Source organism: Grammomys surdaster, unplaced genomic scaffold, assembly GCF_004785775.1.
Source record: "Grammomys surdaster isolate TR1022 unplaced genomic scaffold, NIH_TR_1.0 100, whole genome shotgun sequence".
NCBI classification, from domain to species: Eukaryota; Metazoa; Chordata; class Mammalia; order Rodentia; family Muridae; genus Grammomys; species Grammomys surdaster.
This window is the reverse complement of record NW_021604579.1, coordinates 11,970,744-11,984,779: the sequence shown is the minus strand read 5'-3', so window position 1 is coordinate 11,984,779 and position 14,036 is coordinate 11,970,744. Positions and strand designations below refer to the sequence as shown.

Genomic DNA, 14,036 nt, shown 5'->3' with positions numbered 1-14,036 from the left:
CCCCACCCCAGCGCCAGGGCTCGCCCCCCCGCTCCCCCGACCGGGGCACGAGCGGGCAGCGACTCGCGGAGGAGGCGCAGCGGGACTGGCGCGGCCGCGCTGACAGGCGTCCCTCCCGGCCTCCGGGCCCGCCCCCGCGCGCCGATTGGCCGCCACGGCCGTCCGTCGCGGGGCGTGGACGCCCGCCGCGCTCCTGCCGGGGCAGCCACGTTCGGTTGAGCTCCAAGTAGACCAGCGGCGGCGGCGGCAGCGGCAGCGGTGCTGAAGGCGCAGAGGGCGGCGCAGGCGGAGCCGGGCGGCGGGCGCGCGGGCCGCGAGGAAGCGAGCTGCAGGCTTCGGGCGGGCGGCGGCGCAGCTCAGGCCGAGCCGGCGCGGGAGGAGTTCCAGGGCGATGGGGCCGCGGCCGGGGCTGACGCTTTGACAGCTGGAAAGAGCGCGGAGCCAGCGCCGGGGAGGGAGGGAGCGCGGCGAGCGGAGTGCGAGCGAGCGGGCGAGCGCCGGGAGGGGGCCGGGAGCAGGGCAGCTCGGGAGACCGGACGGTAGCGGCGGCGGCAGCGGGCTCGGCGCCCTCTTCTCTGCAAGCCATGTTTGCCAAAGGCAAAGGCTCGGCGGTGCCCTCGGACGGGCAGGCTCGGGAAAAGTAAGCCTCTCGCGAGTGGGGCCGCGCCGCGGGCGGCGGGAGGCAGGTGGGCGCGGGGGTCGCGCCGCCTTGTGCCCCTAGGGCCCCGGTCTCTGCCCCGCAGCGGCAGCGTGGAGAGCCCATTGTTGGGCGCCGGCGGAGCCTGGGGCACCCTGAAGGGGCGGCAGGGCAGCGGTGGGCGAGGGTAGTTGTAGGCGCGCGGCAGAGCGGGCGCGGGGGCCCGCGACGAGGGTGGGCGAGGTCCCACTCTGAGCCGGTGCGCTCGGCCGGCTGGGCGCGGGGGCCTTACTTTGCCCACCGAGTGCGGGCAGGGGGCGCGTGGCTTTCTGCAGCCCCGAAGGCTCCTTTTGTCCGCCCGCGGCGTGAGGAGTGCGTGCCGGGGGCTTTGTTCGCCCGGGAGCGCTCTCCCTACCCAGTCAGCGGCCTCACCGTCCGCCCGGTGCGCTCCGGGGCGTCCGGGCTGGGCTGGGCTGGGCTGGCGGCGCCGGCCTGGCCCCAGGCTTGGGGGACAGTTCGAGGGGGAGATGCTGAGGGCGGCGCTTTGCTGCCCTCTCCAGAGCGCGCCAAGTACCCGGACTGGGACCGAGTCCGTTTGGACCCCGAAGCTGAGGTAAAGCAGCCAGCTGAAGTGGGCTGGAGACAGGAGGGTGGCTCAGGGCTCTTGAAGCGGCTTGCGAGTTTGCGAGACCTAGGTGGGTTTAGTCCCAGTGCCACTTGGAAGTTCAAGTTTGGGAACCATTCTCCGGCTCCCGCGGCTTGGTGCTGCTTGTCTGTGGTACCCACCCACTAGCTGTTCTTACTTGGATCCGGTCTGGGGTGATAGGTAGTCACCTCTTGTCGTGGCCACAATGGGATGGCACAGACCGGGCTCACAGTCACTGACACGGTCCAGAGCGAGCCTTAGTGTGATCTGACACCTCTCTCTCCACCCCCCCCTCACTTTCCAGGTTAGCTTTATACGTCTACGAATATTTACTGCACGTAGGAGCACAGAAATCTGCACAGACCTTCTTATCAGAGGTGAGTGGGACTCCTTAGCATCCAGTTTCTTGACACCCCCTCCTCCCCACTATTCTTAGAGCCTTTGTTTTCAGGAGCAGCCACCGTGGCCACCATTTTGAATTTTTATCACCTTTTGGCATTTATTGTTAGTTGGTCTTCACAGCCTTTTGGCTGGGGAAGGCCCTGCGGCCCCCTCCTTTCTGCCCCTCTAAGCTGCCTCCGCTCCCTCTTTTCTAGATTCGATGGGAAAAAAACATCACACTGGGTGAACCGCCTGGGTTTCTGCACTCGTGGTGGTGGTAAGTTTGTGTGATAGTTTTGTGTGTGTTTTGTTCTGATGCCCGGGTCCAAGTGAACAAAGACGGGTCCAGGAGCAGGCCCTCTGCCTTTAGCCTCTGCTTTTCACGGAGCAGGCACCTCTGGGGGATCTGACCAGGCTTGGCAAGGAAGAATGGGCAGAAGAGGCTGCTGCCTGAAGTTTTTGCTGGCGTTTCTCTTCCTGTGGGGAACTGACTGAATTTTGCTATGCTTTTCCATCTCATTTTGGGGCACCAGGCAGGGGGCTCAAAAGGAGCTGGAAGGGTTTTTGTCAATCCTGCATGCTGCTTTAATTAGAGGAGTGGGGGCAGGGCGGGTGGAGGGGACATCAGGTCCATTCTGCAACTGGCCTGTCCCTTATGTTTCTTCCGTGACGCCAAACCTTAAGAGACATCCACTAGGCCTTTTCCAGAGACCCTGAGAAAAGGACTTCCTGTAGAGACACTGATTCAGACTGACTGGACCTTCCTTTCCTCTGCCTCCCCACCCCCCCCAGCATCCCTGCAACCACAAAGCCTTATTTTACTGAGACCCTTAACCAGGCAGAGGTAGCTTGGCAGGATGCCTGCACCTTGTTCAGGACTGCCTTTCCTTATCTTTGACTCTCTCTCCAGCCCTGAGCAGCCTGTGGTCTTTTCTGCAGGCAGGAGGGAAGCATAGGGTCAGAGCCTTAGGCAAGTTGTCTTGAGTGTGTGGCCTGGATGTCTTGTGGGGCTGATAGGTGGACTCTTTCACATCCTTTTGAAAAGGCATCGGGAGGAGGGGTGGCTTTTGATAGTTTGGTGGAGTTGAGTCAAGTGTAGTGTCTCGTTGGATGTTAGCACTTACCTGACTGCCAGCTCAGGTCACTGTTTCAAGGCTCTTTGAACAGCGGGAGGATGAAATGTCTGTTCTAACTTGTGCAGAGAAAATGAGTTTTTAATGGCTTCTGCCAACCTCCCAACTGCCTGGTCGGAGGAGGCGGGTGGTGTGGCGCAAGGATTCCACCTGCAGGAGTGGGTGATAGGTTGGCTGTTGGAGGTGAGCTTGTTGATGGGATTGGTGGATCTGATTGCTCTGGGTCTTGTAGAAACTTGGGCTTGTGAGTAAAAGTTATTTTGAGGGTGCTGGAAATTAGAGTGTCTTGAAGTCTTTGCTGTGTGGGGTTTTCCAGGGAGTAATCTTGGAGGAGCAAAGAGTAGTCTCCAGCCTCCATCTGCAGTTGAGCAAGGATCTGCTTTTTCTGTGGCTCCTGGAGTCTCTTGAAGCTTTTCCATCCTTGTTCGAGGAATGTACTGTTGGAGGCTGTACTGGGGCTCAGGCTGAGGTGACTGTCAGTGGTTATAGTCTGGTTTGTTAGAATGTCTATTGTGTGGCTGTTTTGGGGACTGAGGAGTCCTTGGATCAGATTGGATGGGGTGGGTTTTGTTCTAGGCACACCTTGAGGGTGGTGCTCTCCAGTGACAATGGAGCTTGTTGTGATGGACCAGTGGCTTTGGACCACAAATCAGATCAGACCTCAGTTTCAGTGTCCACTGTGTCCTTCAAGCTGGTTCTGGCTGGCCTTGGTTCTGGTACAGGACGTTTCTAAGGCCCTGTGTTTGTGTAGCACACTCGTAGTTAGACAGCACATGTTTCTGTTTTGTGACTGTGGAGTGTTGGAGTGTTGAGTGCTGTGCCTTGGACCTGTGTTCACCCTGCCCGCTTACCCTGTACTGGATGGGGGCTAAGCAGAGGCCCTTCTGCTTAGTGAGGGGGTAAGGTTTTTGGTTGTCAGAGCTCCTTCTTCTTTGGCTTACAGACAGGTGGGGGGGTACAGGCTAAAGGATTAAGAGCCCAGGAGGCTCCCTTCATTACTGGAGTTGCCCAGATTGCTCTGCAGATAAATCATAGTTGTGTCCTGACTTTGACAACTTAACCTTTTTACAGTATGTTGCAGCCATTTTGGTTTGGGGTGGTGAAAAGGACAGAGACGAGATGGGCAGACTCTCTTTCAGATCCGTATGTGGACAAACCATGGGCGGGCTGTGCTGACCTTTACGAGCTTTAGTGTCTACTAACCACACACGGTGTCACTGATGGGAGATACCCAGTACAGGGGAGCTGCTCACATGGGAACTGTTACAGATGTCTGGGTTGCCAGGAGAGGTTGCAGCCAGTTATCTTATGGGCTGAGTTTGTCTGGTGCTGTAAGGTAGGATGGAGCCCTTGGGAGAGCTGGTGTTGTACCATGTATCCTGCCCTCCCCTGGTGTGTACACAAGTAATAATTAGTAACCTGATCGTACTTTGTTTTTCTATTTGCAGTGTATTTTGGGACCTTTACTGTGCAGCTCCTGAAAGGAGAGACACTTGTGAACATTCAAGTGAAGCAAAAGCCTTTCATGATTATGTGAGTAACAAATTTTTAATCCTGGCAATAATTACAGGGTTGGATGGCTCTAACTTCTTTAGTATCAAAAGCAAGTACACAGCCAACTGGCAGTGGTCTTTATTTCCTCCTTGTCTTCCTTCCCGGTCTCCTGCCCACCTGCCTCTGCTGCCTGCCTCCTTACACCCTCCTTCCCGGGTGTTTTAAGTTGAGGGACAGTAGTATTCATCACTTTGCAGTTGCATGAAAGAGGCCGATACCTGTCTGGAGGGGGTTTGAAGACTCAGAATCATGTGTAGTTTGTTAAGAGCAAGATGGGAGGGGACTGCTAGGTGTTGGCTGAAGAAAAACATGACCACAAACAAAAAGAAAGTAAATGGTAAACTTGTATGTTAGACTAGAAGGGATGGCCGAGCAACAGTGCTGTGGAGTGGACTTAGCTCTGTTTTCCAGAGAGCAGCCTTTCAGTGTGTATATGTCACACACAGTGTGGACTGTATGGGGTCACGGTGTGGAGTGTATATGTCACACACAGTGTGGGGTACATATGTGTACACACAGTGTGGGATGTATGGGGTCACAATGTGGTGTGCTTATGTTCACACACAGTGTGGGGTGTATATATGTCACACACAGTGCGGTGTTTATGTGCACACTGTGGGGTTTATGGGGTCACAAATGTGGGGGCTCATACTGGTCTTCTCCGGTGATATGTTCTGTAAATACTCTATATTTAATTATATTTATTTATATTGTGTACATATGCACATTTGAGTTGGGTGTATGTGTGACATGTAGCCTGAGAGAGGAGGTCAGAGGACAATTTGGGACTCAGTTCTGTCTTCCCACTATGTGCCTCCTGGGGCTCAAACCCAGATCCTCAGGTTTGGTGGCAGGCATTGTTACTGGCTCACATTCTCTATAGCCTACTAGGGGTTAAGGGAGACAAGAATGGGACACAGATAACTGCTGTAGCTCAGGTTGGCCTTGAAATTTTAGCCATCCTACCTCAGTGTCTTATGTGCTGAGATTATAGCCACCATGGCCAGCTCAATTTTTTTTTTTTTTTTCCAAATTGAGAGTTAGCTAAATTTTACCAGGCAGTAGAGTCTTTTATCTGGTTGCTGAATATCTATCTACCTGGATACATTTAAGGTCCATGACGTCATTACAAGGAAGATACCTCTGTGGTAATGCTGTTGTATTTTTTTAAGCACACTGAACCAGCTTGGGTTCCGTGGCCAGTCTGTATGTTTTGATGAAACAGGTGGTTGAGATCTGTCAGGGAAGAGCAGCCTGAGGAAACGGAAGTATCCTGATGTCTTCCACTACTTCCGGGTTTTGTTTCCAGTAGGCACTGCAGGTGATTGTGCGCGCGCGAGTGTACACACACACACACACACACACACACAGAAGGTTGGACGTGTTTGTTAAGAACAGTCCTCCCATTCTGGGTGTAGGAGCTGATGACCAGCATTGGGTCCCGTCTTCTTGGTCAGGTCGTTGGCCCGTCTTCTTGGTCAGGTCGTTGGCCTCCTTTGCGTGCTGAGTTTTGAACCAGGCCTAGGAGACCAAAGCCCACCTTTGAGTTTCATAGGTGGTCAGTTTTAGTGAGATGGGTATTGCAGTGGTAAAAATGGCTCCTGTAAGAGGAGTTAGAGTGAGACTGAGCTCATTGGCTTCCCAAGTGGTTACCATGATGGGATTTTGTTATGGTCTTGGAATAGGATGCTTAGGAATGTGGTCAATTCTCATGTCTTCTCCAGGGTTGAGAAAAAGAATCTGGGAGTGGTACTTCTAGCCTGAGGGTCCTTTAGTTGTAAGGGGACAGGTGACCGCTGTCCTTCCGTGTGATGTGGTTCTGGGAAGGTAAGTGGTGGTGATGATTGAGGGGCCATATGTCCTGAAGTGCAGCTTACCAGAGGCTGAGTGTACGGTAGCCAGGTGAAAAAGTTGTAGCCAGGTGAAAAAGTCGATGGACTTCCCTTACTGCCTAGCAAAGTATTGCCCCCCACTGTCACCCCTTTTAAAATAACTACAAATAGCTAAGCCTACCTTGCTAGTCTCTGACTATACTGTAGATGGTTTCGTTTTAGAGAGGAAGGTAGGATTGGAGTCTGTTTCGAAGTCCCCTGCCCCGTGCTAGGAATCAAACTCGGAGCCCAGCATGTGCCAGGCAAGCGCTCTGCCATAGAGCTACATCTTGTAATTGCTTAGCCCAGTCTTTGATAGACATTTACGTTCTTTCACAGAAAATCACATATGCTAATGATTTTTTTTAAAGTTAGCGTGTTTATTTACTCACTTATTTACTTGCTTAGAGACTCACTGTGTATCTCTGACTATCCTGGAATTCACTAGACCAGGCTGGCCCCTGCCTCCTGAGTGCTGGGATTAAAGGCATACGCCACTACACTTGGCTATTTATGTATTATATGTATGCGTGCCTCCATGAGCTAATGTATACCATGCCCATAAAGGTGCCATAAGGATCAGAGGGCATCAGGTTCAATTGACTACAACTAGAATTACAGATGGTTGTGAGCTTCCTGAGGTGTGGGTGCTTGGAACTGAACTCAGGTCTTCTAACTGCTGAGCTGGCCTTCTGCCTGCAGGCAGTGACTTGTAGCTTGGTGCTCTAGTAGGTAGCATTGAGATTCTCTCTGGCAGTTTGTGGTTTGGTCTTGCATCTTGAAGCAAGATGGCATCGGTAGAAATGTATGTTAGTTTGCAGCCTGTGACTTGCTAAGGAATGGCAGTCGAACCTTGCAGATTGCTGAGGTTGGCATGACATTTTGAAGATGCTGCTAAGAGATGAGGTCATACTAGTTGGGGGCCCATGATTCATAGGTTTGCAGCTCAAGGCCTTTTTCCTTAAATTGGGATCAATCTGATGTGTCTTGTGACCTAAGTCAGGTCACAAGGGAGAAGGAATGATGTGATTGAGTGGAGACTCCTCCCTTTTCCCCTCTCCTCCCTTCTCTTCTCCTCCTCTCCCCTCTCCTTCCCTCCACTCCCCTCTCCTTCCCTCCTCTCCCCTCTCTCCTCCCTTCCCCTCCCCTTTTCCTTCTCCCTTCCCTCCCCTCTCCCCCCCTTTTCTTCCTCTCCCCTCTTCCCTCCTTTCTCCTCTCCCCTCTTCCCTCCTTTCTCCTCTCCTCTCCTCCCCTCCCCTTTCTCCTCTCTCTCTTCTTTTCTCTCCTGTTCTCTTTGAGAGAGGGTCTCACTATGCAGAAGTGGCTACTCCAGAATTTGTTATATAGACCAGACTGGCCTTGAATTCAGAGATCCACTTGCCTCTGTCTCCTGAGTATCAGGATTAAAAGTGTGCTGTTGCAAGGCCCTGGGATTTTCCCTACACTGGTTTGTTTGTTTGTTTGTTTGTTTGTTTGTTTTGTAAAAAAAAAAGAGAGAGAAAAGATACTGAAGACAATGTTGTTTTTCCTTTCATTTTTTTCATCTAGTTTCTCTATTCCCGTGTGTCTCACTGAGTTAAGACTTTTTCCTAAGAAGATTTTAGTGGCTGATATTTATTTCATGTGTGTGTGCTGAGTGAATGTGGATGTTTGTATCACACTGTGTGTCGGGGGGGTTCAGAGGGTGGCTTTCAGAGATCAGTTCTCATACCCTCAGTTCTGGGGATTGAGCTATCTTGCTGGACCCCAGGTAGGTTCTCCCCTAGGCTAGAATGTGTGCTTCTCTGTTTACTCTAATCCTTTCTGTCTTTCTGAGGCCTCTTTGGAAGATTCTTTGTATGTGGGAGAGACTGGCTTTCATTGTGGTATAATTCTCAATTCTCCTGTCTCGGCCTCCTGAGTAGCAGGGGTTATAGGCCTCAGCCATCATGCACAGATCTTAAGGACACCTATGATTGGTTTCTGCATTTGGTGATCATTCCATTTTAGTGTCTGTAAACACCACCTGTGCATTACGTCAACACTTAGCAAATATCTGGCCGTGTTCTGTCACTGCACTTGCTCAGTTACCCTGCCACTGACTCTGTTATAGGAAACAGGCACGCTGCTGGCTCTGTCCTGTAGATGAAGAAACTGAGGCACAGAGAGGTTAATCACAACAGTAGAGTTAGAATGTGCACACAGCTTTTGGCTAACACCAGATAACACCAGAGTCCATGCATCTAACATCTCCTGGCATAAGCACGAAACAGGCTTCACTTGCTGGAATGATCCTGGCTAACTTTTTAGATTTGCCTTTTTGCCTCTACCTCACTAACTTTTTACTATGGCATAGGCTGGGAGCTATTTATCTCTGTAGCTTACCTAAGGCCTTCTATGTACATAGTAAGCACACATTGATGGGGGAGAGGAGGGAAACAAGGGGAGGAACACAGGTGATGTGTGGGGAGGGGGTATCCTGGACCAGGACAGCTCATACATTATTGGAAGATGTTCTTCAGATGCTAAGTTCTGTGGGTCATCTTGAGCAAGTGGCAGCTTTAATGTAAGTTAGACATGGATGGTGTGAAGAGTGATCACTGGCCCAGGGTGCCTAGCCAAGGAGAGTCAACGTTTCTGACAATATGGAAAAAGTATCTAGGGTATGGCTCTTCAGCTCAAATAGAAGGTGTGGGTCCCTGGTTCTTGTACAGAGTAATATTGTCATCTTGGCAGGTCATCTCCCTACAAAATAGGAAGGGTCAGATTGGGTGATCTTGAGGGCCCCTCCCAGATCAAGGCCAGATGTGTGGATCCTGGAATGAGCCAGGTGACTGAGCAGGGAGGGGGTTAAACTGTCCTTGATTTGCTGGGTTTTTAATTTGAGTCATTGTCTATTTTCTGCCTCACACCTGGCGGTTTGGGTTTTCCTGGCTCTTTAGAAGCCTGAAAGCCCTGATGTTTGCCACGTGTACATGGAGTGATAGTGGTTTTGTGTTTAGGGTGGAGTTTTCTGAGAATGGGTTTGTTCTGAGTACCTGAGGCCACGGGAGGAGTAACTGGGTCCCTGTATGATTTCTTTGCTGTTCTCCCCAGGCTTAGCAGTGCCTCTTAAGGCCCCGCTGGGGTTTTCTCTGACAGGATGATCTGTTATTGTCCTTTGTAAATGGATACTCCTAGGTGTATGTGTCTCGGACACCCTGTGTGGGGCTGTAAGATGGGTCTGTGGATAGAGAGAAGCATTTTTTTGGTACCTTTACTTCTGGTGGTTGGTCCTCTTTGTCCTGTGGTAGCTGTTGTATGTTCTGTTTGGTATCGAGAAAAGAACAAGGTAGGTTAGCCCCTCGTGGCCTCAGGTGCTGGAGAATGGCACACTTCAGACGCCCGACTGTGGTTGGGCTTTGTGGCTGCCTTGTCGGTTGGGTTTTATTACTAAGTCTCACTCCATTTTACAGATGAAGCTACTGCTAGGCATTTCGGTTGCTAGTCTAGGAGGTGGTGGAGCTGAGGCCAAACTTACAGTCTTGTGTTCTACCTGACAGTGTTTACTATGCTCACCTGGTGCAGGCTCCCTGAAAATGGGAGATATTGCACTTGACCAGAGTGTGCCCAGTACCCAGTTTGTGACCATATCCATTCTCTGAAGGAATAACAGAATAAAACTGAAGATCTGTAAAGAGAACTGCCTAGTCACAGGCTGGGTGAGACCTGACCCATGGAAGAAGAATCTGTTGTGGTGAAGTGGCTCTTTGCTTTTGCCAGAAGTAGAGAGATAAAAGTCACCGACTTTCCTTTTTAGAAAATTCCATGTCCTCATAAAGGAGACTTTGTTTATAATTTTAGGAGGTTCATGGATTATTGCTCCAAAAAAGCCTAAATCTCTATTTCCCACAGTGAAAAATTTGGGCATATAAGTAAGTTCCTGTAACTAGATTTCCTTGCTTGTCTGGGTTTCTCTCTTCTGAAGACCTGGTCCCCTTTCAGTTCGTGCCTCAGCCCCCCTTCTTGTGGAGAGGTGGTTAGTAGAGGGGAAAAGTGCCTGAGTTGTGGGTGTGGACAGCAGCTGGGGCATTTGTGGCTGTGTGGCAGGGGTCCAGTGTCCATGGTGGGTTTGAAATAGCAAAATGATATTTGAGAGGCCTCTCCTTGGATATGCTGAGCTGAGGTTCCTGCTGGGCAGGGAGTGTCTGTGCCTGCAGGGTCCACTAGGAAGAGAGGAATAAGAGGGTGGCATGAGTGGGTGCTATAGCTGGGCTCTAAGGAGCTGGAGGAGTGCTGGCCTCTGTGATAAGCCAGCCTAGCTATCTGGCCAGAGGTCCTGGCAAGTTCAAGGCTTGTCTTTGGCTTTGACCCTTGGCACCCTTGTGTGGCAGAGTAAAAACAACAGAATATACACAGTTGTGGCCCCCCTTCCTCTCAGCTTATACTTTGTATTGAGTCCTTTCCTTGGGCTCCCACCCTGTCTTCTGGAGTTTCTCTTGCCCCCAGAGGCTGCCAGACTCCTGTTAGTAGTTAATTAAACATTAAATGAGGAGCTGCAATTGCATTTTGCCAGAACCCAGGCAATGTGGCCACTGTAATGGGTTTCAAGTGGCTGCAAGACCCCACATTGCAAATCCTTGCCCTTTATTTAAGGCAGGAGGTGGAACGGGGGAGGGGGACGACGACAGTGGGGACCCAAACAAAGTTTTTGGCAGTGGTCACTTCATTTGAACTCCCAGACCAGCACTGTGCAGCAGCCTTTTGCATAATGCCATCTTTGTTAGCTAAGCATTTGCAAACTTGGACTGAGAGTTAGCTCTGTGCCAGCCAACACTTGGAGGGAGCTGGGAGACACCCAGTTCTATGTCCCTTAGGTCAGCTCTGTTTTGTAAGGGAGGAGGGCTCTCCAATGAGTACTGTGTCAGTGGACCCTTGTCTTCTGAGTGTGAATTTAACCCTTAAGAGGAGTGTGTGTGTGTCTGTGGGATGGGTAGGTGGTGTGTATATGTACTTTTGTGCTTGAGGCTTGTCAGCTAAGATAGTGGAAGTGTTATACTGGCTATAACCTTTGTAGTAGTGTCTGAGGGTTTAGAATATTTAGCAAAATTAATCTCTTTTAACTTGGTAGTAATTCTGACCATGGCAAAGTGCATTAGGCGAGTCACATAAACTTCTTTAATGTATGTTGTTGGGAGCTTACAATAAACAGACAATTATGGTGCTTTGTTTTTCATTTCTCAGAGTTTGGGCCTTAATGAGATGAGTCGAAGGGGTGGATCTTTCCACAATATGCCTTTCTTTTCCTGGGCTCAAAGCCTCTGGGTTTTAGATGAGTTTGAGCTCTGGCTTGGACTTGCCGACTTCGTGTGCACGGTTGCTCTTTCCTGTCTAGATGGTCTTTGGGTTCTTCAGTTACCTGTCTGTAGGCAAGGAACTGGTAGTTCCTGCAGAGCTGTGAGGGTGAAGGCATATAACACATATGGATGAGGTGGGATGTCTCTCAGCCAGTGCTTGCTGAGGTTGATTGTTCTTTGTGGTCCTGATGTTTGTTCAGAAAACTCTTACTGTACTGTCTCCAGGGAGAACAGGTTGACCCTTATGGAGGAATCCTTCGTGCTTGACAGATCTCAGTAATGCCCTTCCTGCCAGAGCTCCTCTATGTGTCCCAGGTTCCTTCCCTCCCAGCTGTCTTGTCTCACTCCCTGCACCCTCATGAGGGGGCAGAGCTTGTGGTCCTACCATGTACAACTGGCAGTGATAAAGACTCCCCTGAGATGTCTCTGCCTCTTATCTGTGTTGGACAGTGTTCTGGACCACGCCTGCTTGATCAGCTACAGAGCCCAATGGGGAGGCCCAGGGGCTTGTTGGTGGCACTGGCAAGATCTGAATTTTAGTCTCATGCCTGTGTTAGCTTTGTGTTTACCTCACTGTAAAACATGAACTAGGCCTGTCCTCCTGTTCTCCACTGTCAGAAGCAAGGCACGAAAGCTGTCCCTGGAGGTGGTGGTGCCATGTGAACGTGCATAGGGATGAGTAGATTGGAAGTCCCTAGGTCCTGGGCCATTTTCTAGGTTAAGGCCTCGCCAGTTTTTCTGCTCTGTGAGGAGTCTCAGAAGGGGCCATGGTGGTCGGCAAGCTGGGAAGGGAGATGCTGAGGAAGCTGGTTTGGTCTCTCTGTACTTCTGGGGTAAGCCCCTATGTGACCATGAACCAGGAGCACATGACACTGTCCACAGTTCCCAAACACCTGCCCACCTGCCCTGCTTACTGAAGAGTTGGAGGTAGCCAGAATGTGATCAGGGTTTATAAAGGGTTGTGTGCAATCTCCTGTTCATGTCAGTAGGATCATCAGGGCTGCAGATAGTTGAACTGGGTGTCACTCATCATAAGCAAGTAAAACAGACAAAGGAAAGCCAGAGAACAAAGATGTATAGGCCCGTCATGTCATCTCCAGTGAGTCTTAAATCTGTACACTCAAGCAGGAACCAAGACTTGCTAGCTCTATGGACCACAAGCACCGTCATTAGCCTATGTGCCTCTGTTTCCTTAGTCAGTAAAGAAGAGATGAAGCCACCCATGTACCTCTCAGGATCATCATGTGGAGTAAATGGGCGCACGCGCACACACACACAGTGCACATACAGTAAGTGCATGCTCATGCCAGGCACATTGTGTTCTGCATATATGTATGCTCTTGATCTTCTTGACTCTGGGAAGTCCTGCTTTCTGACAGATGGTGTTCAGTGATTGATAATGAGGAGCAGAAGGGCCGCAGTGTGAGAGGGGTGGATTCCAGCAAGGCTTGCCCTTTGTTTACTTGGTCACCTGTTGATTAGCTATAGGGTCCCTGGAGTCCAGGCCACTGTAAGAGATTGGGATGGAGGTATGCACAGGTGCCATATCCGTGTGTTGCTTGACTGCTTCCAGCCCATGCTTGTACCTGTTCCTCTGCTGCTCTAGGAGCCTGGAACATGCTCTTTTCCAGCCTGCCTTTGGCTCTTCCCTGTGATCCTGCTCGGTGCAACAGCACCCGGGAAGCTTTGTTTCCCTGCACACTAATTCTTCTGATAGCCAGTGCTGCTTTAGAATGTGGCAGCCTCCTACGGGCCTGCCATGACCATCCGTTTCTTCTCCATCTTCTAGCAAGTTGGAAATGCTCTGACTCACTTGTCACTTGTGGCCTAGAAGGAGACTTATCTGACTGAAAGTGGACTTTCTTTCCTTCCTTCTCTAGACCCTTGGGGGACGAAACTTCATCTTTGCCTCCTCTGCTAACCCGATCCTGGGGCTGATTGTAGCATCTTGAATAAACCTGTGGTCAGTGAGCAAGACTCTGTGCCCTGAGAAATGAGGAGGATTTGATCCTTGTCAGGACTAAGTGTGTTAAAGATGTTTTAATGAAGAGTGACAAGTGGCAGAAAGTGGCAAAGCATTGTTTTGTAGACGGAGCTGTGACCCGTTAGTGGATCTTGAATCAACTTAGTGGGTCATGGCTGGCAATTACAAAAAAAAAAAAAAGGGAAAAGAAAGAGAGAAAGAAGCAACTGTTGGATCACAGAGTAAGCATGAGAGCTGCTTCTGGCAGCCTCCGTTCGGTGATTTACGAGTGCACACAGATGTGCGCCCCCTGCCCTAACCGTGGAAGGCTGGCTCATTGCAGGTCTCCGCCTGACGTTCTACAACTACCGGCCTGCAAGAGTCGTTTCTTCAGGTTGGGTGATTTGAGTCGAGTGATAGGCAGTGGCTGAGCCTGTTTCCAGATCTGTAATAATGAAACAGTATCAACTCCAGAGGGCTGAGGATGGTCGTTTCCATCAGGTCTAGTGTCATAGGGGTTCTTGTTTACTACCGGG

The 14,036-nt window shown here is 50.8% G+C and overlaps 1 protein-coding gene across 7 annotated transcripts in view; it reads left to right on the top strand.

Moving 5' to 3' along the window:
* Positions 1-203: 203 nt before the first annotated feature.
* The window catches only part of Ssbp3 (single stranded DNA binding protein 3), a 137,540-nt gene continuing 123,707 nt past the window's right edge, over positions 204-14,036 (top strand). For 3 of the 7 annotated variants that reach the window (XM_028785027.1, XM_028785012.1, XM_028785006.1), the window contains exons 1-4: positions 510-640; positions 1,588-1,660; positions 1,880-1,941; positions 4,246-4,330. In XM_028785027.1, the coding sequence (XP_028640860.1) occupies positions 585-640; positions 1,588-1,660; positions 1,880-1,941; positions 4,246-4,330 (276 nt within the window). In that variant the 5' untranslated portion in view covers positions 510-584. Of the gene's footprint in view, positions 641-1,587; positions 1,661-1,879; positions 1,942-4,245; positions 4,331-14,036 lie in introns of all 7 variants that reach the window. The other 4 variants (XM_028785041.1, XM_028785021.1, XM_028785034.1 and 1 more) reach the window with 2 other exon arrangements.